Genomic DNA, 27,089 nt, shown 5'->3' on the forward strand with positions numbered 1-27,089 from the left:
CATCAAGATTAAAAAGATGATATAAAGTAAAAATACACTGTACCCAGCCATGGACTGTTTGCTCCCGTACCATCTGGACGGAGGCTCAGGACCCTCCGTTCCCGCACCAGCAGGCACAGGAACAGCTTCTTCCCCAGAGCTGTTACCCTGCTGGAGTCTGTCCACCAGCAGCCCCCCTCCAACCACCACCACCCTCCCACTGACACCAACACCCCCTCTACCACCTCATGACCCCCCTGCAAGCCCCCCCTCACCCTCCCATAGACACTGTCACACCCTTTTCCACCCCAAGAAACTACAAGATGAACATCACAACTCAGTCCATACTGCACATACTGCACACAGCACATATCACTTTATATTTTAAACACTGTATGCCTCATCTGTTCACTTACACTTTTCACTTTTACTGCACTGCCACTTACTACCTGTTGCCCATGTCACCTGTTTACGTACCATGTTGCACATGTTTTTATGGTTTCAAAGAAATTACTTGCACTACCTGCACCTACCTCATACTGTTTGTAATGTTTATACTTCATGCCACTTGCACTACGTACGTGTATTTATATTTTTTCTGGATATTATGACTATTTGCACTTCTGGTTAGATGTTAAACTGCATTTGGTTGTCTCTGTGTTGCACTCTGACAATGACAATAAAGTTAAATCTAATCTAATCTAATCTAATGATTAATGCAAAATTCTAACCATAAAATTTAAAGTTGTAAGTGGAGATAAACAAAAATAATCTCAATAACTGAGGAAATATTATCCTTTGTTATGGTTTCATTTTTACTGCACCAGTAATTACTGGAAATATTGAGTAATGAAGACCATCAAACCCCAATAAAACAACTACCATAACTCCCACTATGTCACTAACTCACTGAGGCAGCCATCAATGTGATGACTGTGGATGCTCAAGTGCTCTCTGTTGGTCTTAAAGCGCTGCCATCTTGTGGTTAAAAGTAATCAACAGTGTTCCACCCAAAGCCGTTTCTGCTCACTATGATTAAATAAGTGCACTGGCTTCTCAGGTAGAGTAAAAAGCGGTCTCCTTCATGAGAGCAGGAGCATTATTTAACTTTTCACACCATACGGTTGTACTATTAGTCTAATGAATTAACCTGGTAACTGACACTTGGTAAGAATCAGGTCAATGTTGTGTGAAAATCCCCTAACAGGATTGAGTTCAGACATTATCCAGCCAATCAGTCATAGCTCACTGCACTTTAAGCGAGTAAACAAAACTAAATGTCACCCATATAACCCTGTTTAGTCTTCAGCATTGATTTAATGTTACTGCTGAAACCTCATTCTAATGCTTTGACACTGTGACATATAATTCAGCTGTCTAATGTCACAACGAAAACAGATTTTTATTCAACAATTTGACATGAAACACAATAGGGAATATCTGAAATTGCTTTTAGATATCACACCTAAAGGAACAGTCTGACATTTTGGAAAATGTGCTTTTATTTGCTTTGCTGCTGAGATTTAGAGGACCAGTACAGACCGCTCTCATATGTGTCGTTAAGAAGCTACAGCCAGGAGATGGTTAGCTTAGCTTAGCTCAAAGTCTGGAAACAAGGGGAAGCAGCTTTCTGTACAAGGCCGAAGGGTAAAAACGACATGTTGTGGTTTCACTCTGGGAGTTTATGTATATTTCTTGGGCAGGCCCAGTCACTCTCTGGAGTCTTCTGGTCACCCTGAGGAGGAAGTCACAGAGCCTGGCCAAGAAATATTCTGGCACATCATCTGCAGTAAAACCACAATTAATCATTTTTACACTTGACTTTTTCTACATATTAACCTAATGAGATATAACATGATCACCTGTGAGCTTCATCAGAGCCAGTCTAGCTGTTTCCATGTTTCCAGTCTTTATGCTAAGCTAAGCTAACGGTCTTCAAATCTAATTCCCATCAAGAAAGTGACCCTTATCTCCTAAAATGTATTCCTTTAACATAAACCAGCTTGTAATATTGACTGATAAAGCACAACACCCCAAGATTAATGTGATATGACAGTATTTCTACCACCGACATGAGCCCTCAGCCTGCTACAGTACTAGTTACAACTGCATCCAATCTTAAGGCCACAAAGTGTAAGACCTTTATGTGATGGCATTATTATCATTGTACGTGTTAGAGGTGATTTAAGCACTTTGGCTGGTGGTGAGGTAGCAGTAGAGGTTTGTCTTTGACCGTAACTCCACCAGGAACTTCCTGTATTTCAATTCTGATGACTTTTCAGCTGAGTACACCGTCTAGACAGTGCTGAGAGATTTATATCAAGAACACAGATGAGTGCATTCATCTCTCTCTTCGCCCATTTATCAATTCTACCATGGAAGTTCAGACCCGTCCCAGTTGTACGCCTTGCCAGTCTTTTCCATATTCAGTGTGTCTATGATGCTCATCAGACAGTTCACAGAGTGTTCGGTGCTGAACAGCTTGTCTTTTGGCACATTCCTGTGATATGGCCGGGAGAGGTCTGTGTCAACCGTTCCTGGATGTAAGGACACGCACACCACCTGGAAAAATCAGAAACGCGTCCATCAGATGTCTATAAGGATTGTGGTCATGGGTTTCTGTACATGTGGAAGGGTATCTTTATGGTATTTTGTGGGAAGATTCAAACCTACTTTTGGTCGACTGCGGCCCAGCTCTATGGACAGATTCCTGGTAGCCATGTTGAGAGCTGCTTTAGACATTCTGTAGCTGTACCAACCACCAAGACCTGAGAGGAGGGGGCCGTGGTGGAGGGAGGAAAACATGAAGGAACACAAACATTACCGTTTTCCCTCAATGTGTCCTGTCCTTGCAATGTTGTAGTCTACATGATGCGTGTGCAGACCTAAAACCACCAGCAACACAACACCCACCGTTGTCGCCAATAGATCCCACTTTGGCGGTGATGTTAACGATGATGCCGCTGTGCTGCTTGGCTTTCTCTGCAGGCTGTTGACCGAAACCCCCTCCACCCTTCTGAAGGAGGGGGGCAAAGTACTTGGCCATTACCAGAGGACCCACTGTGTTGGTCGTCAAGGTGGAAATGATGCCCTGAAAGGGAAAATGAGTCAATCAGCACATATCAGTACACATGTGTGGTGGGTGTTTGGTGGAGCTGCAGGACAGGATGAAAGATTGGGTGTGATAAGTAATCAAATCTTCCACCTCCTGGTCTGATTATTTCCATGAAGCCATGGGATGTAGATGAATAAGAGCATGAATAACTGATAATATAATAATGATGGGGAATAATGGGGGAAAATAAATTAATCACTCAATAAGTGAAGTGATAAGCTTAAGATGACAGCTGTTTGATCTCCCTCAGATAACTTTCAGTGATCGATGTGATCACTTTGTTGCAGACTCCAGACAACATCAGCAGAGATCACTGGGTGGGTTCCTGGACCTCTGGATGGACTCAGCTGCTCAGCAGAGTCCCTTGAACAGCTGGAAGAACAATGATGTTGCATGGACCTTTGTAGAAACTTATCTTTCCACTTCCATGCAGAACTTCATTTAAAAAATGTCGTTTTTTCAGGATAGATTGACACTGCCTCCTGCTCTCCTCAAATCAAAGAGACGTTTAACTAATCCTGAAATTAATATGGCTTTTACACTGTATTTATGTCGACTTTAAAAGCAGATCTTAACGATTCGTCCGCGATAACGCTGCCACACCAATCATGTACACTGACTGATAAGTAAGATCCATTTAAAATAAGAGATTTTATAATGGGAGTTTGGAATGGGGGTCAGGACTGATCTGTCTAGGACCCTGCTGGGAATCACTATGGGTCCTCCGTAGTTACAAAACCTCACATTTTGAAATGGATCACTTGAAACAACACGCTAATCTAAATTAAATGCACTTTAAAGCACATTTTATAGAGATCCAAGCAGGCAGAGTCACACCTTACTTTTACTCTTCTTCTTATATTGAGAGAGCAGCTCATCGCCATGTATTACCTGAGCAGAAACATCTCTCAGGCTCGTCTCTCCTTTTCCGGAGGGGTGAAGCATCGCCGAGGAGTTGACGACCAGATCCAGGCGACCGAAGCTCTCCTTAACCCGCTCCGAAGCTCCGCGGACGTCTTCCTCTCGGTTCACGTCCAGCCTGAGGACCGTCAGTCTGCCCGAGTGTTGGCCGGCCAGGCTCCGTAGCTCGGCCGCTTCGTCCGGATTTCTGCATGTCGCTATAACGGCAGCGGGGGTTTTGCTTTTCAAGATATATCTACAGAATTGAAGCCCCAGTCCTCTGCTGGCCCCTTGTATGAGTGCGATGGGAGCAGCCATGACAGCGAAATGACATAACTCTGGAGGTGAATGTAGAGTAGTGTTTGCTGCCTTCACGTTTTACCGAAATGTCGTAATTTTGTCTCTTTTGAGCCGCATAGCGAGGTAATTTGCTGACAGGTGACTTCTAGAAAACCTACAAGGGACCTTTCTTGTGTTTTTCTATAGCAGGACCAGGGTGTGCGTTGAATTCACAATTTCGACCTCATTAGAAATTCAAAAATGTAAAGTAACGAGGATAAATGAAGGCAGCATGTTTCACAACAAGCAAAGTGCGCCCTCCATAGGTCATTAGGAAGACACTTACACAATCCTGCACATGCACGTGCCTACTTTGATCATTTATTGATTATGCATATTATTACACAGAACTCTGTACAGACCAGATGTGGAGCTGTAGAGCTGCTGTGAACAGCCAACGAGCAGGAGAAAAATAATATGTCTTTATTTGGAGCACTTTACTCTATATTTCCAAACCGTCACCTCACATATCTAGACTACCCATGAGCCTTTTCTTCTCAAGTCTGGTGGGTCACAGTTTTTGCTGTAACACCCGGAAAGAGTAAGTGTGTTGCACGACACAATACAAACAATGTTGGGCAACATAGATCAGCTTTGGGGAGGTATCATGGACAATGTATAGCGTTTATTAATTTATTAACTACTTATAGAGGCAACTTTATCAAAAAGTTTTGTTTTTCTCCGGCTCCGTCCTCCAGTCCAGTAGGTGGCGGTAATTAATGCCAAACCGATAATGAATCCGGGAAGAAAGCTTGTTAGTGTCTCTAGATTTATGTAAAATTAACCAAGTTATAAATGTATAAAAAAAACACGTACACAACGCATATTTTGTATTTTTTCAGAAAATAATAAATTCTTCATACTTATGAAATAGGTTACTATCAACGGTTAATTTAATCCAGTCAAGGCCAAGTGTGAAGAAGAACTCGGTTGCCTAGCGACCAGTGGAAGTGTAGCGTCAGCTAGCTAGCTAGGCGATCTGCTAACACATGGATTATGTTCCGTAAAAGAGCGTGTAAATGCCACCAAAAAGAAAGGGACCTCTGCAACTTGTCCAGAGGGAAGTGGACGAGATCAGAAAACAGGTTCGTCACAGAAAGGCGCTTGCTTGTGTGTTTCTTGCGGGGGAGCATACAGATTGAGATTGTATGTGAAACATACAGGAAATTACTTAATAGGTTGTTGCATCGGTTCCACTAACCGACCGCTTTACAAAGAAAGTGATCGTAAGGTTTGAGCTGTAGCAGCTCGGTATGTGGAGGACAGGCTGTTTTACCTGTCTGCAGTGTTATTAGAAAAGCCCTGTAGTGATGTGCTATGTACTAGCATAAACTCCGGTTATGTCAGTAAACTTCAAAGACAGAAGCTGAGAGATGATTTTTGGTTCATGAAGTCAACGCCGAATTTCCTAGAATACACTAAAAGAAAGGCCATGTGACTAGTTTAATGAAAGACTGGGTCAAGAAGTGAGGAAACTTTAAAAGGTCAGACTTTAAATGAAGTTTCGCCAGCAGAATAGACTACATTAGCTTTAACATCTTTTCACACGTTCAGTGGACAGGCTGATTGGCTGAGATGTGTGTGTGACAGATGTGACTGTTACAAGCACAGATACAATCCAACCTTAACTGCACATTAGTGTCAGCAAGCCTGTATTCACTGTCTGTTCATCTCGTCCTTCTAATCCAGGTTGACAGTCTAGAAAAGGATGTGCAGACTCACGATGGATCCACTGAAGAGGCGTTTCGGAGGTAAACAGCTCTGACAGAGTCGCAGAAGTACCTTTTAAAGGAGTCTCACTCCCTGTGACTCCAGTTAAGACTAGGACCCTCATCCAGACGAGGACTGAAAGTATTGAAGCGACATGGCTTTTACTGCTTTTATCCCTGTTCTTCTTTTCATCCTGATAGTATGAACTGATTTTAATCATCCCTTTCAAGTAATGCTTTGAGGTTTGATTTTGGCTTACATGTCCAATTTCAAACAGGTGTCAAGAAGTGCAGATGTCGGCAGAGAAGACACTAAAGGCACTGAAAAAACTTACAAAGGTTAGTGCTCTACTGTTGGTAAACTTGTGAAATATTATTTTGTTATTAAATATCTTCCTTGCAATATGTAGAGTCATACAATTATTCAGTTCAGTATGTTTTAGTGTTGGCAGTGAAGGGATTCATTCAGTGACAGTGAGATCTACCATACTACTGTACATTATTGGTTAAACACTGCAGCACATTATTCAAAGAAAGTCACATATCACTAACAGGTCAGTATCAGATAGCTCGATTATGTCCACTACATCAGTTTGAACGTACGATATTGTGTATTTGCGCTGTTCTTTTAAAGTAGACTCTTAAGTCAGTTAAATTGACGTCCTTATTTGTTGCTTGATTTTCTAGGCTGATGAGCTGGCTCCAGTGGGGAACTACGATCAGAGGAAGCAGGAAGAGGAGAGACGACTGCAGAACATCTTGGAGCGTGTAAACATGCTCTCTCTGGAGCTTTCACCACCGGGGCCCAGTGCTGCTGCAGGGTCAGTGACATGTGTTCACTGCAATGACAGAAGATATGATGGGATCATTTATGATGCTTTATTATGTGCACACTCTTTCTTTGTTATCCAATTATATGTATCATATTTTTTGCTGCAGTGGCTCAATTTCCCAAAACAACTGAATGAACACTCATCTTTTGTGAAGGATTTGCACAGAAACATCAGTTTCAAAGCATCAACTTCAAATTTTCACCATTTTTTGATCCACAGCGATGTTTCAAAGGAAGACAGTGAGGACGATGATGATGAGGACGATGATGAGGATGAAGACAGTAGTGACAATGATGCCGACAGTGATGAAGATGAGAAGCAAGCTTTGAAACCGCCCTCTCAGTCGGGCCCTCGCATCTACACAGTCCTCAGTGATTTCAAAGGAGAACAGGAGGGAGATCTGTCTGTCCAGGTAAAGTACTTCCTGTTTCAGAGACAAAGCACTGACCAGCTACGTGTCAGCGACATGCAGTAGTCTGTGGGGGTGCTTAACATGAGTAGCCAGAGTTCAGCTGGAGAAGCAACCTAAGCACTCCAGCATTCGGCCACCTCCTCTACTGTTCTGCTCATGCAGCTTTCTTGCATTTTTCACAGCAGCACAGTGAAATTCACTTCACAATTCACAAAAAATAGTCTTTCAGATTAAGTATTTTCAGTTGAGGCTCTTTGAATGAGGAAAAGATCTAAAAGTTTAGATCTAAAACTGCATTTTATTACATTAGTCATCATAAGAGGGTGCTCTTCCCCCCAAATAACATGCCCACAGCCCTGCAGGTACAGAGAAATGAAAGGAAAACATGACAGGGAAACAGTATGAAGTGCAGTAGTTTTCCCAACAAGCCTGTGAACTACACACTTATTTAATTATGAGCAGGGAAAGTCTGTGCGTTAGTGATACATGAATAATGTGCAGTTACATGACTTGTTTGTTTCCCCGCTGTCTTCAGAGGGGAGAGGTATTGAGGATTATCAGGATGACAGCAGATGGATGGTGGCTGGCTCAGGACAGTAAAGGCAACAGAGGAGTGGTTCCAAAAACCTACCTGAAGGTACACAACCTGCTGAACATCTGCATCACACTTTAGCAACAGTTTGACTGTTCCTGTTCTCTTAAGCAAACATTCGGCTAAAGTACAGCGTATTATGAAACAAAATATACATATATATTAAAAATTCTTTAGCCTTTTGTAGTATTTAACCACAGCTGAATCAACTGCCTTTCAGTAACACGTCTTACACACTAAACATAGTTTCCATACATTGTAAATGGCTATTTTTTAAATCATATCCTCAGCACAGCTCATGTATATTCATTTAAATATGTTGGTAATTTTAAATGTACTGTAAACTGCGTCACTGTAAACTGAAGAAACTCAGGATCTTTGGCCGTTAAACGCCTCACTTTTCAGGCTGGCTCTGGTGTTGATGTTGAAGATGATGATGATGAAAATGAAGAGGAGTCAGAGGAGGAGGAAGAGCAAGATGCTGAAGAACTGACTGATGACAGAGAGAAACAGAGGTTCTCCATTCTAACTTACTTTATGTAGACTGAGTGTTGTGTGCTGTGGTTCTGTCTGCTGACGGGGATGACAGACAGCTCTTCATCTGCAGACTAACACTCAGTAATTATCAGGTTGAATTCCTCTGTTCTTCCACAGCGGTACTTCACATTCCAACTGGAGTACTGTCAGAAAGGCTTTGACTGAGGTAAATATCTGCAAACTCTGGAACTGGAACGCTACTGTTAATTTCACTGTCAACAAATGCTGCAGTATATTTATGGTTTTCACTGTGTGTGTGTGTGTGTGTGTGTGTGTGTGTGTGTGTCAGATTGATGCAACAGATGTGCTCTCCACCATGGGGGCTATACCTTCAGGATTCAGACCATCGACTCTCAATAAACTGCTGGTGGAGGAAGGTTGTTATGCACTCTCTAAAAAGCACAGTCACACACATGCAGTATCAAACAAAAACTCACACATTCACACTTGATAAGGTACGTAAGTGACATCTTCACAGCAGCAAATCTGCACATTTGAGCTGGAAACAGGATGTTTAGCATTGTTGTCCAAGTAATCACTGAACCGTTTAAGCAAAAGCTTCAAAAAGCAGGATATCCAGATAATGAATAAATGAAGACCGTTTGTGTCTTTTTGTAGGTGTAACATACAGAGGAAGTCACTATATTCAGCCTGAGCTCAGCCAATCACAGCTCTCCTTTAGTGACCTCTTTCTGGACCCAGACACTGGCAGGGTGAGTCACTCTGTGTGTGTGTGTGTGTGTGTGTGTGTGTTATTCAGTGTACCTGTGATGAATAAAGATGATCTTTTCGGATCTCTCAAGCTGCAAAGCACCCGGTCGTGAACGAGCCCGCTCTGTCTCGTAGGTTCGTGCTCGGCAGGTCAGGACTTGTGTTTGTTTCACGCTGTGGAGCTGCAGGATGATTCCTACTCCTGGCGTCGGTGTTCAGGTCCTCAGCAGACACGTGCGCCTCTGTGCCTTTGATGGAACTCAGGTGGGGTTAATTTTGTTAAACATGCAGCTTTTTGCCACGCTGTACTCCTTTACCCTATCCAAGTGTCTGCAGTGTGAAAGCAGGTTAATAAATACTTTTGCTGTATTAATTATTAGCTAAAATTGGCCCGCAAAAGCCATTTGCAAACCACCCATACAAGATGTATAACACAAATTTCCTTGATTTGTTAGGAAGCATCGTCTATTAGTTCCCTGTTGGTTTGTCAGCTCATTCAACTGTCACACGTCACATCTCAGACAGCTGTTATTCATTTTGTTGTCATCTTGTTCTATCCCAGACTTTTGTTAATGAGCTGTACTTGTGTTTCAGGTGTTAAGTAACATCCACACAGTGAGAGCAACCTATAACTCCAAGAGCCCCAAGACCTGGAGCTTCTCTCCAAGGGTATTTTCACAGCGTAGTTGTTTTCCTCTGTCGTCTGGTCCGGCGACGTGAACTCTGCTCTGACTCCTTCTTTCACTCAAACTCTGGTGTTTTCGTGTGTCTTAGGCTGAATTTAAATCTGAAATCCAGCGTGTGTGTTTGCTCCAGATGACAGGTATCCTACCCGCCCTCCTGGATGGTGACTGTTTCCTACGCTGCAACTCTGCCTCTCCTGACCTCGGCATCCTCTTTGAACTGGGAGTCACCTTCATACGCAACGTAAGCACAAGCACACACATTCAGATACACATGTGATAGTGATAAGACACATAGACACACAGGAAATGGAAAAAAAACACTGTTGCGACCTTTTTTGGGAGGCAGCTGTGTTCAGTCTTCTCTGTGTGTTTTAGTCCACAGGTGAGAGAGGGGACCTGAGCTGCGGCTGGGCTTTCCTCAAACTGACCGATGACACTGGAAATCCACTCCCCAACAGGTGCACGCACAAAAACACACGCACATGCAAATATATCAGTGCACACGGTATTATATTCCACAAGAATACACCATTTTGTTCATGGAATATCTGCAGCTAGCCACATACATACGCACAATATGCACATATTCATGCACATATACAGTCCTATCACGCACATAGTCAGAGCAACAAATAAATACACATGAATATGAAATTACATAAATGCACACTCACAATTTTGCTTTCATGGTCATCCATTCTTGTCTACAGACATGTCCAGTGTGTGAGAATGAATGATGACTGTGAAAATGAAACCCACCCACTCTATGAACAGTGTGTATGCCACTTAAAACTTTCAAATCTGATCTTACCTATGTGTGTAGGACCTACGAGCTGCCGGTGAACGGTGGCACTCCCTATGAGAAGGATGTTGCGGTGGAGGCGTCAGTCACTAGAGGATGTAAGAGGACTCTTCAGAGCTCAACATTTGTTTCTCCACAGAATGACTGAACAATCAGATGTGTGACAAAGTGATTAAATGAAAGCACGCAACGCAAAAAAAAAAAAGAATGATAAAGTGTTCTTTTGATGTTTGTTGAATGGGATAGTCAGTTCTCTTTATATTTGATTTTAATATAGGATTAAAAACCAACATTAATTGGAGCCTCTCCTCTCCTCTCAGCTCCAGCTGGTGTTTTGCAGCAGATGCTTCAGGCCAGGCGGCAGCCCAAACTCATCGTCAAGTTGAAATCAGCCAACAACCGGACCAGAACCCAGCTCAGGTGGGAACATCAGTGAGGAAAAAATCTAATTCAGTAACAGTAAATCATTACTGGATGTATGTGGAGGCATTCATGGTTCACTTTAGCCGTACATGCATGTATGTATACGTTAGTGACAAGTATGTCTTCCCCCTCAGTCTGCTTCCAGACACTCTGCTGCACTCTCTGAGCTGCGTCCACCTGCTGGCTCTGCACAGGCAGCTGCTAGCTGACGCACTGCTGATGGACAGGCCCACCATGCAGAACGCAGGTGACACACACCTCCAGCACCACTCATCCAAACTAGAGATGGTTTTCAGAAAGAAATCTGTTTGAATAAGATGTTTCTCTGTTTCAGAGCTGATCTGTAGTCCTGTACTTTCTACCTTCCCTGTGCTGTTGGACCAACACGACCTGCTGGATGCTCTCAGGGTCAGTTTTTTGGTCCAGATATTTTAAACTGTGAACATTTTCATACCAAAAATGTCTTCACCGTTACTGATTCACTGATGCGTTTCTGCATTTTCATTTCTCAGAAACTCATCCTTGTCAAAATTAAGATGTGTCTGAAACTGTGATTGTTTCTAGACTTTAACTGAATCCACCTGAGTGTCTGAGTCCATCACTGCTTCTAAATTATTGGATTTACAAAACATCATCTCAATTTTAAAATAGATGCAACTGATGTTTTCTTTCAGAGTGCCTGGCTTGATGCAGAGACCAACATGAGCAGAGCACAGAGGGTCAGTGTGTGCGTGTGTGTGTGTGTAATACCAGGACACACCTGTAGAGGATGCCAATGGTTTTAGAAACAGAGGCTTTTCTCTGCTGAGAAGTTAAACTGTGTTTGTGTGTCACAGCAGACTGCTGATCAGGTGTGTGTATAAACTGCTCCTTCCTCCCTGTGTGTTTACAGAGAGACCTGTCCTATTTAAAACAGGAGTTTGTTAAAGTCTACATGTCGTCCGTCTATTTCCTCCTGCACTCGCCATCGCTGCCCCGTCATCGCTGGGCCGACCCGCCCTCAGAGGAGCAGCGAGCCAGAGTCATCTACGCCACCCTGGATGCTCTGAAACAAACCCAGCGCATCACCGGCCAATCTGGAGGCCTGGAGGTCTTTGTCAGCCCCATGCATCAGCATCTTGCCTTTGATATCTCAGAGTTGACCTTTGACCTCCTCCATGTGGCTCGGTAATAGTAACATCACATCACTCACAGGGAAGGTACAATCTGAAGTTGATTATCTTTTTATAGTGTAAAAAATTATTAAAAAGAAAAAAATGTGCTATAAATATGCCAGAAAAGACAAAAACAAAAATGCATTAGTCCATTTCCTCAAGGCTGCCGGTACCTCTCAGTCACCCTTTGTTGCCTACCGAAGAAGTAAATCTTTAAAAACATCATGAAGAAATACTACATAGATAAATACAGAGTAAAGGGTGTATTTGTTGAGGGCTGTTCTCAGATTGTAGATACACAGATAACACCTGTAAATGATCAGCTCATTGTTGGTTTTGGTCTTTTGTTGGAATTTGTTGACAACAACAAAACATACAGACTCCACTTCTAAATGTGGGAAACCATAACACTGGCCTGCACGCTGCATTGTGACAATTAAGAGAAATGCCAACACACACAGACAACAACACATACAGCCCATGCACAAAGACGCCTCTGTGTACTCAGTGTGGCAGAGGAAATGTGGACCGTGTCACGTTTTCATCCCTCTGTAATGAAATCACTGAGTTCACTCTGTTCCTTCTAAAGTAAACACTAAAACAGGTTACTGTAATAATGGTTTACTGATACCAATATTTCCATATTTATAGAACCAGCAGTGACATTATTAGCATGTTTTCATACTGCTATTTATTACCATTTCTATTTTTGTTTTTTTTTCAATAAACATTCGGTTAAAATCATGAATTGTGTTCATGTAACGAGCTCCTTTTTTTCAACCCTGTCATCTTACTGAGCCGCTCCATTCATCTCCGCCCATTACTTCAACACTAGTCATGGAGGTGTGTGTGTGTAGTGTAGAGTTACAGGGCGTAAGAGTTAATAATTAGTCTGCCATCGTCTTTTTATAGCCTGCTATAAAAGAGCATGGGCAGTGAGAGGTTGCATCAGTCTGGGCGCATACAGGCTCACCTGTACAGTCATGTTTGCCGTTAGGATGCGTCATAACAGTGATACAGCATTTCCCGAATGCATCCTAACTGTTAACATTACATCTGTGGAACTGAAAGAATCAGACAGCCCAAATCATTGAAAGGCACAGTTATTTATCTTCATCATGATTTTTATGTCAAATTTGAGGAATTCAATAAACAGTATTTAAATTGACAGATTATTTCCACTGATGTAAAGATGGCAAGAAATATGTCTCTAATCTCACCACACATCGCCCTACAACACACCCTCACACCTGTGTTGAACGGTTTGACGCATCACGACTTGCATTTACCCTCAGTTCTCACACGGATCAAATGAAAGAGGTAACTAGTGAGTAGAGGTGCTGGTGGGCAGATTTTGTGCAATGCGAGGCTACCTGTTTCCCCCTGTTTCCAATCTTTATGCTAAGCTAAGCTAACCAGCTGCTTCACATTTCCCATGTGGATATGAAAGAGACTTAACGTGAACGTGTATCACCCATCCACCTGTCTGTATCACCTATGTGGACCCACTAACAGCATGATTCTCTAACCTTCCCTCAACATTACAAGCCAAAGCCTCATACCATAACCCCAAAATGAACACATTTAACCCACAGCGTCACCTCTAACCATCATAAAGCTTCTTGCTCAACTCAGGGCTGACCTCAATATCTCATGTCCAGAACTTAAGTTTGTACAGTCCTTGGTTAGCTCGAGTGTTAGCTGGCAAATAATGACAATCCTGTATTTCCACATTCCAGCGCTGTTGCCATGATGATGGTGCCTGTGGTGACCGGAGAGCGTTGTTTAGGCTTGAAAAAACTGGGCAACCATCAGGGTAGTATCGAAAGGCAGCATTAAACAAAGGGAGACTAAGTCTTTGAGGAGACGCCTGTAGCATCACGTCACTGCTGTTGCTTCAGTCACATAGAAACCTGATGTTGATACGGAACCATGGAATACATCTGGTTGTTAATCTGTTGAATAAAAAATAAAACTAGCCAACTGATGCTGGCAGGGTCTCATACCAGAAACGATTTGACCTGCTCTAAAACATTAGCATTAGCATTAGCATTAGCATCAGTCTTAAAGTTACATTTTCACTTCAACAATGACTTTCGTTGTTGATTAATCCTAATCATGCCTCGTTACGTCTATAAAATGTCGGGTATAACATTAGTGGAAGACGTTAGGTGTTTTGATCGATTATTTTGTCTCACTGATAGTCAAAAAGTTACTCCAAAGCGATCAATATTTTAGAGGCTGTAACCAGCAGATGTTGATAAATGGCTTAAATGAATAATTGAGTATCTCTGATGAACTTGACTCGACTAACTGAATCAATAACAAATCAGTGCATGTTTTCCGAGAGGGGGATTGATTTGCAACGTCGGCACTGTGCAATAAAAACCGCCTACCGTGCACAATAAAAAGAATCATAGGCAATAAAAACAGGGAACATCATCAAACACACTGCACGTACGCATCCTGCTCTGATTCACTCGTCCTTTGCTGAACTGTTCTTCTTCATGTTAAATAAATCATTTGAATGAATTAGAGGCCTGTTAAAGCCGAACAGAAGACCTGCTCATGTTGCAACTCCTACGTAGATAGATGTTGATAAAAAAAGCCTGAAGAATGTGCAGGAAACATTATGTGCAGCCAGCACTTGTTAGTCCAAAATAAGTTGCATCAATAGGTAGAACCTGGCTTAACTGTGCAGGTGAGGACAGTACAGTAACTTGAAATGTGATCCATCTGCAAATCACTGAAAACTGAGCATTATTCTGTGTAGTGGAGCAGTACTCAGCCACAGACAGAAAGCCTCATTGTGAGCGTGACTGCTATTGTCACCAGGAAACGTTGAGACCTTCTCACCCACTTCTCTTTGTGCCCCAGGAGGACCATTGTGTCTGAGGAGGAGGAAGAAGAAGAAGAAGAAGAAGAAGAAGAAGAAGAAGAGGGAGGGAGCAAGAGCAGGTCAGGACCAGTTGAGCAAGAAAGTTTCCAGGGAGCAGTTTCAGGCTGGAGCCGGATAGATGATCCAGAAAGACAAGAGATGTTTTCTTTCTGCTTGTTTTGGAGAAGAAGAAAAGCCGAAAACCAGAACAGGCAAACATAAATTTGAGAAAAAATGACACATAATCTCATATACTCAGAGAAAGGATGAGCACTAGATCCTTCTTACACAACACAAAAGGAAGACAGAGAGAGTCAGCAGTATCATCTTTAAAGTGTCTTTTAAAACATACGTACAATAGTTCATTATCTCCATCGTAAAATAGTGATCAGTATAGCATTAACTAGCATTAGCGTGTTAGCAGAGTATCACAGGGGAGAGACCAGTGTGGCGACGCTTTATGTTCTGGTCAAACTACGTATGTCAGGACATCCAATTTTTTTTGACATGGCATCTTAGCAAAATAATAATGCAATTCTGACCAAAACTCGATTTTTTAATGCATCTCATAACATGTTTTTGGGTTTTAGATCTGGAAAGCAGTAAGGCAGTCGTAACCTGCAGAGCACCATCAACATCTTTAAAGCAATATCAGTCCATTTTTGGAGCAGCCCGGGATCAGTGCAACAAGCTGTAAAACAATGAGCTGAAAGACGCGAAAACGCTGTCCAGCTGAGGGGAACTGAGGGGTTGGTGATTATTCTCCGTGGGTTCATCACTGTGAGTGACCTCTTCCACATTACACATCATTCAGTAAACTCTTAATGTAAATGTATATTTAATGCAGCTTAAAGGTGCAAAATTGAAGCTCAGTCTGCTCAGAATGCACCATCCAGTCATTTCATCAGCAACAGAGAGTATCGTGTTTCAGGTATGCAGGATGTTAAATATTGGTAAAGCATTTGTGTTTGTCATCCTCCTGTGAGGTCAGAGGTCAGGTTCAGCTGCAGAGCAGATCCCCTGGAGTTGGCAGGAATTCAGCAGAGCAGACAGACTGAACGGCCTGAACGGGGTCCCTCAAGTTGAAGTGCAGCTTGTCCGACCATCAGGCCGCCATGCCCGGTTCACAGAGCGGTGGAAGGAGGTCATGAGATATTTTAATTACTTTTTATGGAAAAAAAATGTGTCGTTTTGTGAGTGAGGATGTAGAACACAATGCATTCTTTATCACTGTTTGTGCATGTGTGTTACAGTGTGTAACTACACTTGACTCTGACAAATAGCCATTGTATTTTGACAGAGCTGGCAGGGGTTCCCATGGAAGTATTCGTGTGTGTGTGTGTGTGTGTGTGTGTGTGGAGGGTTACGGCTCGTAACCAGACCCACAGCGGAGGAGCTAGTCCAAGGCGTGTCTCTCTTAACGCTGGCCAAACACAAGTTGTTGACTGCTTGGTGAGTGTGACTCTGTTTCTGTGTGTGTGTGTTTGTCTGGTGGTTAAGACAAGCCTAAGATCACATTCCATTATATGAGAAGTCAAACTTCATCGTTAAACATCCCGTAGATCAATTTACAAGCTTTTACAGACTATTTTAGCATCTTTCAGCTCACTGTTGTGCTTTTACGGCCCACAGCTTGTTTTCAGCCACATCAGGCAGCCGCTTTCAGCAATAAGACTCAAACAAACCTGCTGCACGCTACCTGCCCACCACCACAATGCAGATAGTCAAAGTTAGCAACTAGCTGGTGCATTTAACTTTCAAACCTCATTAATGGCAAAACAACAAGTTGTGAACACTACGCTGACATATCGTCTCCTCATGAAGTTCTTAGTGCAGCTTTAATGATATTGCATTGCAAACCTATGTGCACTGCTGAAAAATGGAAAGACGTCATTGTCCTGCATCCTCTTCTGGTTCTGGAAATGTCTCTGCATACATGTCAGGTTGACTGGATCACATCATCAGAGGGAGTGGCCCTCACCTCCATTTCGTCATCTTGGTGTCACTGACCTTTAGCTCTGTAGCAGCAGAGGAGGGTCTCCAAACACACTTCAGTGACCTTAGTGGCGGCTAGCAGGTCAACAGCTTGAATCAGGGTGTGTCAGCCTCTCCAGAACAAAGCAAGTTTCTCTCCCTGAAAGAGACAAACCCCCCATTCGGACAACATGAAAGCTTCTCTTACAGAATGACTCACTGCGGTATTTGAATTATGTGGTACCTTTAAAAAGCCTAGTTAGCGGAGAGGACCATTAGTGCAGATCACAAGGTACATTTCATAAGAAACAGCCCACACTTGAAGGCGGTTAGCTAGTTGTTTTTGGTTTTTTTTACCTTTAAGACTATGTGAAATCTGAGCATTTAGCTTCATTGTTCCAGTAATCTTTAATCTGTGACTCACATTTGAAACCAGAACTTGAAAACAGATGTAAAGCTCTAAAGGGCATCGTTATGTATTATGCAATCTGAAATCTGGCAACACATTGTACAGAAGGGACGAATGTTAAACAAAATCATTTTAGGTTCAGTGCTTTAGGTTCACTTCCAGTTTTGATTTAGGTTTCAGTAGCTGTTTCTTAATACCCTGCCAACTTGATTTGTGCAATTAGCAGAAACCACCGACACAGTCTGACAGGTGGTCTCTGCAACAGAGCGACAAAATTCAAATGTGTGCATGCATGTTGTTGTTTATTTTGTGTTTACACAGCAGACTGATTGATATTAAATTGAGACAGATTAAAAAAAAGACTTCCTACACAATAGGTTTTGTATATTGTGCCGAGTTTTAATCCCTGAGCCTGGAAACCATCACGCTGTGTTTGGCAGTTTGTCACACTCTGACACAAAACCACCATCTGACTCATAACACATCACATCAGCACAAAGACTGGAAACAGCAGACATTGCTAGCATGGCTCAGTACAGTGCTAACAAAAGATGTCAACCAGCACCTCTAAAGCTCGCTCCTACATTATATCTTGTTTAATCTGTTTAAAATTAGCAGGTTTACTGGGGGTTATGTGCTGAACAAGTTCTTGGCGGGGACCAGTTACTTCCTGGAGTCTCTGCTGGTTGGCTCATTTATTTCCTAGTGTCAGGTGGAAAACTACAGTGTAACAGACCATAAATTAAATCCCAGCCACTCCCAGCCTTTCTCTGTCTCTCTGTTTGTTCTTTGCTTGCTCTGTTTCACTCCAAGCCACTTCACCTACATCTACACCTGTTTGCCCTCCCCCCTCCTCCGCTGGCTGATCCTTGCTCATCCACATGTGCACTCTACGTTAGCAAACCATTGACCTTCCCTCCCCTCTCCTTCCCTCTGTCCCCCCGTTCCTCTGTCCCTCTCTCCATCCATTTATTTTAGCCCTGAAGTTAACTGAGCAGGAATCCTGCTCAGTGGGATCCCATACAAACACAGTTACAGGTAGCTCAAATAAGTGCCGTGTCTCACATGTCATCTGCTAATCACAAAGAAAAACAACATTAATACATGTGAAACAGAACTGTGCAATATCAATATTCCCCTTGTGCAGTAGTGTGAACCATGGCCACAGGGTATGGCGTTTACTCCTTTCCATCCCACATGAACACTCCATTAGTTGCTTCACAATCACTTTTTTGTGTGCATGTAAACGGGTCACTGCCACTTATAGAGACACACACAAACACCACGAACATATGAGGGCAGACTCAGACACATAAAAACTGCACACAGAAGCAAACACACACACAGCCACACACAGGGAGACATCCTCCTGCTACACAAACAAAGCCCAAAAGCTCTGGTCTAACTGGTAGTTTCTACAAGACGAATGGGATGGGTAGGTGGAGTGGAGGACACATAGAGGGAGATGCGGGAGGGGAGAGGTGGAGTGAGAGAAGGCCTTTAAAAAGCAGATTGAAACAGGTTACACACCTCATTCTAGAGGAAATCACACACATACACACACACTCACACAGTGTTTTGGACTATGGCTTCCACCACCTCGGGTGATGTTCTGCCCACAGGCGGCAGGATCTTCACCTCCATTCCTGACGTGTTCTTCATTCCTGAGTTTGTGAGTTTCTCATCTGGTCACTCTCGTTTTGCTGTTTTTTGGGGTTCCTGTTCGCCTTTGTTTTTCCCCTCTTTCATGTTTGAAACATTATGCCTTTCAGTCTCTCCATCTCTACATCTTTACTCTGCTTCCCCAGGTGAGTCGCAGACGAAGATCTTATTCCTCTCTCTTTTGTCTGCCTGTGTCCTTCTTGCACATCCTCCTCTATCACCCCTTATTCACCCGGGTCAGCATTATTTAGATAATGATCTTGTTTCCTATCTGCTTCCTCACTGAGGCGAGTCTCCATTACAAATAGGAATCCGTCTTGTCTTGTTATGTTGGTCAGCAGGCATCAGTGTTTGATCAGTGGAGCCAACACAGAGCAGAATGACCAGCAAACCAACTGTGAAGATCAGAGGAGCTGATAGGTTTGGTCTGGTCCAAAAGTAAACAAGGATAAGCTGATGAAAGCGCTTCATGAGGTGGTTAGAGCTCTGCCAGTGAGAGTAACTCATATCTACTCGTTATATTAGTTACTGTTGGCACAAAATCATACCACTCAGAAAGCTTGGCAACCTGTTGAGTTTATCCTGACACCTTATTCCCAAAGGGCGACATGTTGCCATAGCAACAGGAAAACAACTTCAACAACATGTCTGAGCAACAAAAAGTTAATCATCAAGAAAAAATAACACTCTTATACACATATATGTGTGTATATACGGAACAATCAGGAACAATGTAACATTTTAAATGGAACAACTCGCAACACAGAGAATATTTCAAATGGAACAATTTGCAACAATATAACAAGTCTAGACCTGTTCTATTCTGACAAAATCATTGGTTATTTGACAGATATTATATAAACAGTAGTTTGGAACTGCACCCTAAAGTTGTCTATTATCTATTACAAAATTACAATAAAATGTTTGATAAGTAACTTTGCCAACAACTTTTCATAATCTAATTTGGGAACTGAATTCCCTGATGAATAGAAGTTCACTTGATCATTGGTTACCTGAACTTTCTGGGGCCATTTTGTGGGCAAGGAGAGGGGAAAAACTACTGAAACCTCCCATTTCCCTCCTCATCTCTTACATCTGTCCTGAGGTGCTTCTGTCCTCGCTGTGGAGATGGAATATGAGACAATTACTGTAGGTCAATTAAAAGTCAGTACTTTATTAAAGGAATGTACCACGTGTAGTTTACACGAATCATTCAGGAACACTCATAGACCGACTGTTTTCTTCAGGGAACTGAAGATTAAATCTATAAGACACAGGTGGAAAAACAGGTTGAGTTGCAGAGGGAGGTGTAAATCTAAACCAACAATCAACTCACATGGTTTACTTGTTGGCATGGGCCTTTGTTCTGGCTGCTGGCCTGTGCCACTGGGGTATGGAAATGTACTGCCAATGTTATTTGAGTTAGCAGTAACTTCAAACAAACATTTCAAAATAAGCCATATGGAAATATGGGTTACTGAGTTCAACCAGGTAGGAGTACTTGACACACTGAGCAAACTGCAAATGTTTCAGAACCACCTGATTTTCAGTGGAAATGTAATGGCCTGCAGACCAGCTCCCTTTTACCTGGAATGGATATGAACGGATAATATTCCTCTGGTATGGTGATACAAGATTGATATGCAGTATGGTCTGGATAAGGCTTGTGTAATATTTGCTGATACCATTGCTTGTGATATCTTAAAGCCATGTGTGTGTGAGGTAATGCAGTGTTTTCACAGTAATGACTTGTTGCCTCAGGTGTTTTTCCTCACCTGTCTAGCTCGCCTTCTCCGTGTCTGGTATTTGACTAATGTGGCTTTCTCCCTTTAAAGGTGTTTTAATGCCTATGATTTTTTTTCTCTATTTCAGAGTTTTTTTTAAGGGAGTGGCAAAAATAGTCAACAAAAACTAATTTAAAAGAAGCAAAATTATCACTTAAATGAAAGTGTTAAAGTGTTTGATCAGGATGTCTTAAAGATTAAAGATGGCAGAAATTACTTAGTAAAAGCTAAAACATTCATATTTCAGAGTATGATCAGCCAAAAGGCGCATTAATTTTAGCCTTAAATAGCAAATATTGATCATATGAAAAGTAAAGTTTCCCACATTAGTGAGTCAGCCCTTTTACTCCTCATGTACGTGGACACACATAATCCAGAGAACTTCATTATTATTGCTATTAAAGACTGCAAAGCTTCCAGAAGGCAGTTTGAACAAGTGATACTTCATTTGAACATTTGACCTGAAAATCATATTTTATAGGATTGAATGAATGTATAAATGTAGATAAATATTTTAACTACCTGCAGATGTATTGTTTTATTCAGGGTGTGGCATTCTTTACATACTGTCAGACTCAATATTAGCTTGTTAACATGAAAAGAAAAATGCACAGTGGCTAGAATATGAATAGAGTGTTTGAACTCATTGTGTTTGCACAGCTGAGTGAAACCTGGCTTCACTGCATTTGTGAGACGATTTGCCTCCAGATAATTTGACTTTCCAAAATGTTATCAGGATATCAGCTGGTTAAAGTGACTGAGTGACGAGATTAACCCTTTCACCAACATTTCAAAGTAGTTAGATGTCTTAGATTCACTTTGGTGCAACTGTAATTGAATTGCTAAATGATTTGTCTGTATGTTAGTCTATGTTTTGTCCATAGACATGCATGTATCAAGCTAACCATAAATGCTACCAGCTTTTCAAATTTCACACACAACAGCCATGTTCATCTTCTATCAGTTCAGGCAACACACATCACTGTGCAGCAGCAGCAGCAGCAGCAGCAGCATGTGAACAGTGGGAAAGTGGAAAAATGCCTTTTGTTTTGTATCCCAGAGTGAATGTGTGAGTGCTGTGAGGGCTGTTATGTTTCCTACATGTGTTAATCCCTCACCTGAGAAGCAGAGGGCTTTATTTATTGCTGCAGTTGTGGGAAATTTCCTGTCTCGAAAGCCGAGCTGCTTGTTTGTATCCGACTGTGCCCCCTGCAAGTGTTTGCGCCGGCTCTACTCCTGCACACCTGATACTTGAGGGCTTAATGCTGATTGATTGAGCTGCAGTGATCTGTGTGTAGGCCTTAACTGCCCGACAGGAGAAAATCAAAGCTTGGACACAATCAGTCTTTTTCACAGCAGACATTTCAATGGCACCGGCTCTGCTCTAGTGTCATAGTAAGCTGTGACATTGAGCTATCAGGAGACTGAGGCGCCAGAATTCAGCCATCATTCATTTTAGTATTTACACCTGTGCTTTTCCTACTGTCCTCCATGAAAAAGGGCTTTCACAACACAAAGAGAATGTTTTATTGTGCAATAACAATTAAAGGACACTAAAAGGAAAGTGGTTTTCCTGTACACACCATCTTGTAAAGCCTTACAAAACGCTTCTTATCAAGGAACAAATGGAGGAATTTCAAGCTCTATCGAGGAATGTTTGTTGAAGGAGGAGAGAGAAATACCATAAAAATACACCCAACTATAAGTGCCAACACTTACAGTCCTTATAGGCCTAGCCCTGACTTTAAAGGAGCACACCACCAGTTTGACACATGAAGTGCTGGAGGAGAAAATAGCTAGAGTTACATTATGGGAAAAGTAGGATTCAGCTGTTTTTCCAACATCTGTCTCTCACAGCTCCCCCAACTTTACTGGAATGCCATACTGACTCCTGGAGTACCAATCAAATGAATGACAGTGTTGCTCTGTTACTGCCAGACATGAATATAAGCAAAGTTGGCAATGGCGTCTTAAAAAGTGATGATGTGTCAACATTCTTCTATTTTACTCACCTGTCTCGCCCCCTCTCAGGTGTTTGGAGGTTTGGTTTGGACCCTGGTGGCATCGACTCGTGTCTATCCGGACAACCCTGTGGGCTGGGTGATGTTCGTCTCCGTCTTCTGCTTCGTAGTGACGACGCTCTGGTTCTTCATCTTCCTCTGCGGAGCCAATCAGGGCAGCATCTGGCCCTCCCTGGTTAGACACACCCATCACCTGTTGATTGGTTAATTTGGATAAACAGTTAGCTGCGGATCGATAGATTCAATCATAACTTAGCAGCAGTACCTCAGCACATCAGGTGTGTCAGGTTTTGGATGTGCTGCTGATAGGCTTTGATTTGTCACAGCCATGGTCGGCGCCATAGATTCTAACCTGCATAAATCTGACAGATACATGCCTGCATATACATCAATATATGCTCAGGTATGTGTTATTGTTATTAGTCCTATGTTAAGCTAAGCTAACTGTCTGCCACAGTTCTAATTTTACACTTGTGCTGTGCTAAAGCTAACGTGTGCAGAGTTTAGCTAACTGTTCAGTTGATTGCTCATTCTGTTTCCTGCCTCTCCTCTACATCCTGTTTCATATTTTGTCCTCTCCTCTCTTCTCCCCTTTCTGTCCCCTCTTTTCTCCTCTCACGTCTTTCTGCTCTCTTTCATTTTCTCCTGCCTTCTTCTCGACTATCACTCTTTTTCTGACTTAATCCTGTCCTCCTCTGCCCCCTCCCATCTTCATCCGCGCCTCACTTTAACCTCCTCTTCCTGTGTCATCCTTCCTCTCTGTAATCACCATCTTTTCGACCTCACTTTATTTTCCTGACCTCTAATCTTGGCTCTCTCTTACTCCTTTCTCATTTTCTTCCTGTGTTTTTACTACCGATTTCCAATCATCCCATTTGCTCTTCCTCTCTGTCTCTCTCCACCCTCCTCCTCCTCCCGTCCCTCCACCTGCAGGATGTGGGTTATCACTTCTTGGCGGTGCTTTTCTACCTCAGTTCGTCGGTGGATCTGGCGTACGTCACCTTTGTGGCGGGCGTTACGAGTGTTCTTGGCGATGAAAATCTCAAAATCTACCGACTGGACATTGCTGCAGTGGTATGTCAAACACACACATATGCAGATACTACCAGTTACTATGTTTACATGTACTACAGGAAATATCATTTTGTGACTGTCCCACCTAAAATACAAAAAAATATTTAAAATGAGTAAAGTTTGGGATATTGTTTTCTGCACAAAGTGACTTCATTAGTTAGTTATGTAACTGCTTTGTTCCAGTTTCCATATATGTGATAGATTCTGTCTTTGACGTCATACTACGTTCATTATACAATCCAACTGGAAATAATCTAGATGCATCGTTTTATCTTATTTAATCACTGTTCCACAGTTCAGCCTGACATATTTGGAAAACTTATCGTCTCTGCTACAATTTGAAATAAAGTTCTGTGAGTTTGAATAATATTTGGCAGCACAGCACAAATTTGCAGTGACGGAGAGGGTTGAGGATATGAAATAATACATATCAAATCTCATCCTGCTGCTCTAATGAGATGTTTTCTGGATAGTCAAATCTCTGTTTGTCTACCTCAAGGTGACAATGGTCCGTCTGTGTTTCTCTGTGTGTTTTCAGGTGATGTCCTATGTGGCCACTCTTCTCTACTTCCTCCACGCCATTTTCTCTGCCATCCGGTGGAAGAGGTCCTAATGAAACAGAGCAGACCAACAAGAGAAGAAACCAAAGGACCGGCTGACCTGTCAGTGGACTAAACACAGAATGACAGTTTATATTTTAGCCTAACACATGTGAGTGAAGGAGTGGAAAACAAGCAGGTTACTGATAAATGTTACTTAGCCCTGCATGTGAACCCACAATTTACTCTTTTCTTAAGAGGACAGTCTGGTCTGAATAGATGCAAATGAAATGATGTTGTTAGAAATAAATGCGGTGAAAGGAGGGATGATGAGTGTAAATAACTAATTAAACCAGTATAGGAGCAGGTATTACACTATGATATGTTAAGATAAATTCATGAGGACGTCCAACACTTGACACTGATAGATTAAGTTAATGCCATAAAGATGTTTGTACTCCCTAAATTCAGGTATTTTTTTTCAAAATCTACCCAGCTTTTTTTAATCATCCCTTTTATTTGGGCACATAAGATCCACTGCGTTTCCAACCTGTGGCTTCAAAAGCCCAGACAGGGTGTTTATTTCAACGTAGATGTGAGTGCTGTGTCTCAGAGGTGGCTTGTGACTGAGGCCAAAAGGTCTGTAGATTTGACGAAATCATTCTTGTCAGCTGTTATATTTTCAAAATCTGACTCAGCACCAACACGAATAAAGGATGTTGTCCTGAATAACTCATGTAGATTAAGTGAGATTGAGTAAGATTTAGCTTCTCCGTTTGCCCTAAATGTGACAAATGTGAGTCGGAGGATGAGACTAACTCACCTCCTCTGCTCATGCCCCAAACAGCACAACTTCTGGAAGGAGACACTGGGTGGTACAGTGTAATCCTTGGGAAGCGACTCCTGACTGTAATTTTGCTGCAGTCGGCTGTTCTGAGTGCAGCTTTCAGCTCCCTGTGAGGGTCAGCTGGCTCTCAAGTTTGGTGACTTCACTGCACTGGTAAAATGACCAGTGACCCCAAAACTCGGTGTATTTCTCTAAGGACGTTTCACAGTCTTTAGAAAGATGCATTACGGATCAATATTTACGTCTTACGGATCAATAATGCCGCAAGTTTGGCTCCAGCTTGCTGTAAACATTTAAGCAGATGAAAGAGACATTAAAGTGTTTCACTAAAAAGAGTGCAACACATTCAGGAGCAGCTTAGTGTTCGTGCAGCACAGAGCATTTAAAATCCTCATGAATACCACTGAAAGCTTGAACATCCAAAACATTCGACTGGACAGAGGAATGGCCTTTGTTTCCTCCTCGTTTACAATGAACAAAAGATAAATGTATAGATAGAAATGGATGACAGCTCTCCCTCCTGCCCGCCACCTGTCGTTTTATTCAATTTCAATAAAACAGCTTTAGTTTTCTTTTTCTGAAGGCTCGGTTTGATGTTTTGATTTGTTGTTTGCATTTTTACGAGAACTTTCAACAATGTCAGGATGTAAATATTTTGATGATTTCACTTCACAGGTATTTTTGGAATCTAGTATATGAAATAAATTAACTGGACATTCAAACTGTTCTGTTTGTCAAACTGCCTTTTATTTCCCATAAAATATCATGGGGTAAGTGCTAAAAAAACAAACAAACAATAACAGACAATCACCTTTCTGCTGCATGAAATGGTGATGTGATAATAGAATTAACATGTAATTTGCAGCTGTGAAAAAAACAAAACATTAGATAATAAATATGGCAGGTTTCAGTCTGTAAAATATCTTTGTCTTTGCCATTGAAATCAAACCAGTGTGCTGTCAGGTAGGTGGTGTTGGTATTACATAGCCCCAGGACACAAGTTCTCTGGGATAGCATACCCGACACAGTGGCTTTACAAATATCCAATAATTTAACTATCCCTGCATGTAAAAAAAACAAAAAACAGTGTTGATGCATGTAAGCGAGCAGCTTATTTACATTTGAATTGTAAGTTGTGGCCTAAATGCAAAACAATGAGCTGAAAGAGGCTAAAACGCCCCACAAGCTGAGGAGGAGTGATAATCCTCTGTGGGTTTGGGACCACGAGTGACTCATTTGATCGAGTGTTAACATAAAAATCAAAAAGAGTCAATCTGTGTGGGCCTGCTGAAGTGCCTGTGAGGTTGAAGTGGTTGAAATGAAGCGTCCTCACCCATGAAGCCAATCAGCAGCATCTATATTTGGAAAAGAAACACCTGTAATAGCCCCTGTGTGCAATACAAATACAGGCTGCAGGCACTCAGCTAACACAATGTAAGGATTATAAAGTTAGCCTAGCCTAAAACTCAGCGAGATATTTCTTTACACAGCAGCAACATTGTCCATATTTCAGCTGCACGGGTTCAACAGCAGCCTCGGGGCACAAAATTCCTCTTTAGGCTGTTTCAAAATCCCTTCACGGGTCAGCAGCTCACATTAAACACCAGGTAGCCTTGGGTGCCGGATGACGAAGGGTGGTGCAAGGAGCTGTTGTGGGAAGGGATCTTTCACCCACAATAGCAGAACGGGTTTGTCTGCCGACTGAGCCT

At 42.2% G+C, this 27,089-nt stretch overlaps 3 protein-coding genes across 9 annotated transcripts; 2 read left to right on the top strand and 1 right to left on the bottom strand.

Moving 5' to 3' along the window:
- Positions 1-1,363: 1,363 nt before the first annotated feature.
- Positions 1,364-4,334, bottom strand: LOC143328199 (C-signal). Its single transcript, XM_076743216.1, has 4 exons — positions 3,986-4,334; positions 2,893-3,070; positions 2,653-2,747; positions 1,364-2,541 (listed from the first exon to the last, which is right to left on the bottom strand). The coding sequence occupies exons 1-4, from the start codon at positions 4,310-4,312 to the stop codon at positions 2,350-2,352; spliced, it is 792 nt and encodes a 263-aa protein (XP_076599331.1). The 5' UTR covers positions 4,313-4,334; the 3' UTR covers positions 1,364-2,349.
- Positions 4,335-5,261: 927 nt separating this feature from the next.
- On the top strand, positions 5,262-15,786 carry nphp1 (nephronophthisis 1). 5 transcript variants are annotated; one of them, XR_013077809.1, is made up of 22 exons: positions 5,262-5,418; positions 6,023-6,084; positions 6,321-6,381; positions 6,730-6,863; positions 7,095-7,287; positions 7,823-7,924; positions 8,285-8,394; positions 8,534-8,582; positions 8,706-8,793; positions 9,035-9,129; positions 9,263-9,391; positions 9,722-9,796; positions 9,944-10,054; positions 10,189-10,271; positions 10,637-10,713; positions 10,936-11,035; positions 11,173-11,285; positions 11,373-11,446; positions 11,713-11,757; positions 11,931-12,237; positions 15,070-15,150; positions 15,661-15,719. XR_013077809.1 is itself a non-coding variant. In XM_076743475.1 (21 exons), exons 1-21 carry the CDS (start codon positions 5,353-5,355, stop codon positions 15,674-15,676), a joined length of 2,262 nt encoding a protein of 753 aa, XP_076599590.1. In that variant the 5' UTR covers positions 5,291-5,352; the 3' UTR covers positions 15,677-15,786. The 5 variants fall into 5 exon arrangements, 3 of the variants coding, with proteins under 3 accessions (XP_076599590.1, XP_076599589.1, XP_076599588.1); XR_013077808.1 differs by having other exon boundaries at positions 5,291-5,418; positions 8,534-8,793; XM_076743475.1 differs by having other exon boundaries at positions 5,291-5,418; positions 8,534-8,793; positions 11,931-12,205; positions 15,661-15,786.
- A 296-nt stretch (positions 15,787-16,082) lies between these two features.
- LOC143328376 (myelin and lymphocyte protein-like) lies at positions 16,083-26,105 on the top strand. Of its 3 annotated transcripts, XM_076743476.1 has the most exons (5): positions 16,083-16,214; positions 16,371-16,522; positions 22,931-23,095; positions 23,854-23,994; positions 24,533-26,105. In XM_076743476.1, the coding sequence occupies exons 2-5, from the start codon at positions 16,388-16,390 to the stop codon at positions 24,605-24,607; spliced, it is 516 nt and encodes a 171-aa protein (XP_076599591.1). In that variant the 5' UTR covers positions 16,083-16,214; positions 16,371-16,387; the 3' UTR covers positions 24,608-26,105. The 3 variants fall into 3 exon arrangements, with proteins under 3 accessions (XP_076599591.1, XP_076599592.1, XP_076599594.1); XM_076743477.1 differs by lacking the exon at positions 16,083-16,214 and having other exon boundaries at positions 16,271-16,522; XM_076743479.1 differs by lacking the exons at positions 16,083-16,214; positions 16,371-16,522 and adding an exon at positions 18,976-19,125.
- The last annotated feature ends 984 nt before the right edge of the window (positions 26,106-27,089 follow it).

Source organism: Chaetodon auriga, chromosome 11, assembly GCF_051107435.1.
Source record: "Chaetodon auriga isolate fChaAug3 chromosome 11, fChaAug3.hap1, whole genome shotgun sequence".
In the NCBI taxonomy this organism is placed as follows: domain Eukaryota; kingdom Metazoa; phylum Chordata; class Actinopteri; order Chaetodontiformes; family Chaetodontidae; genus Chaetodon; species Chaetodon auriga.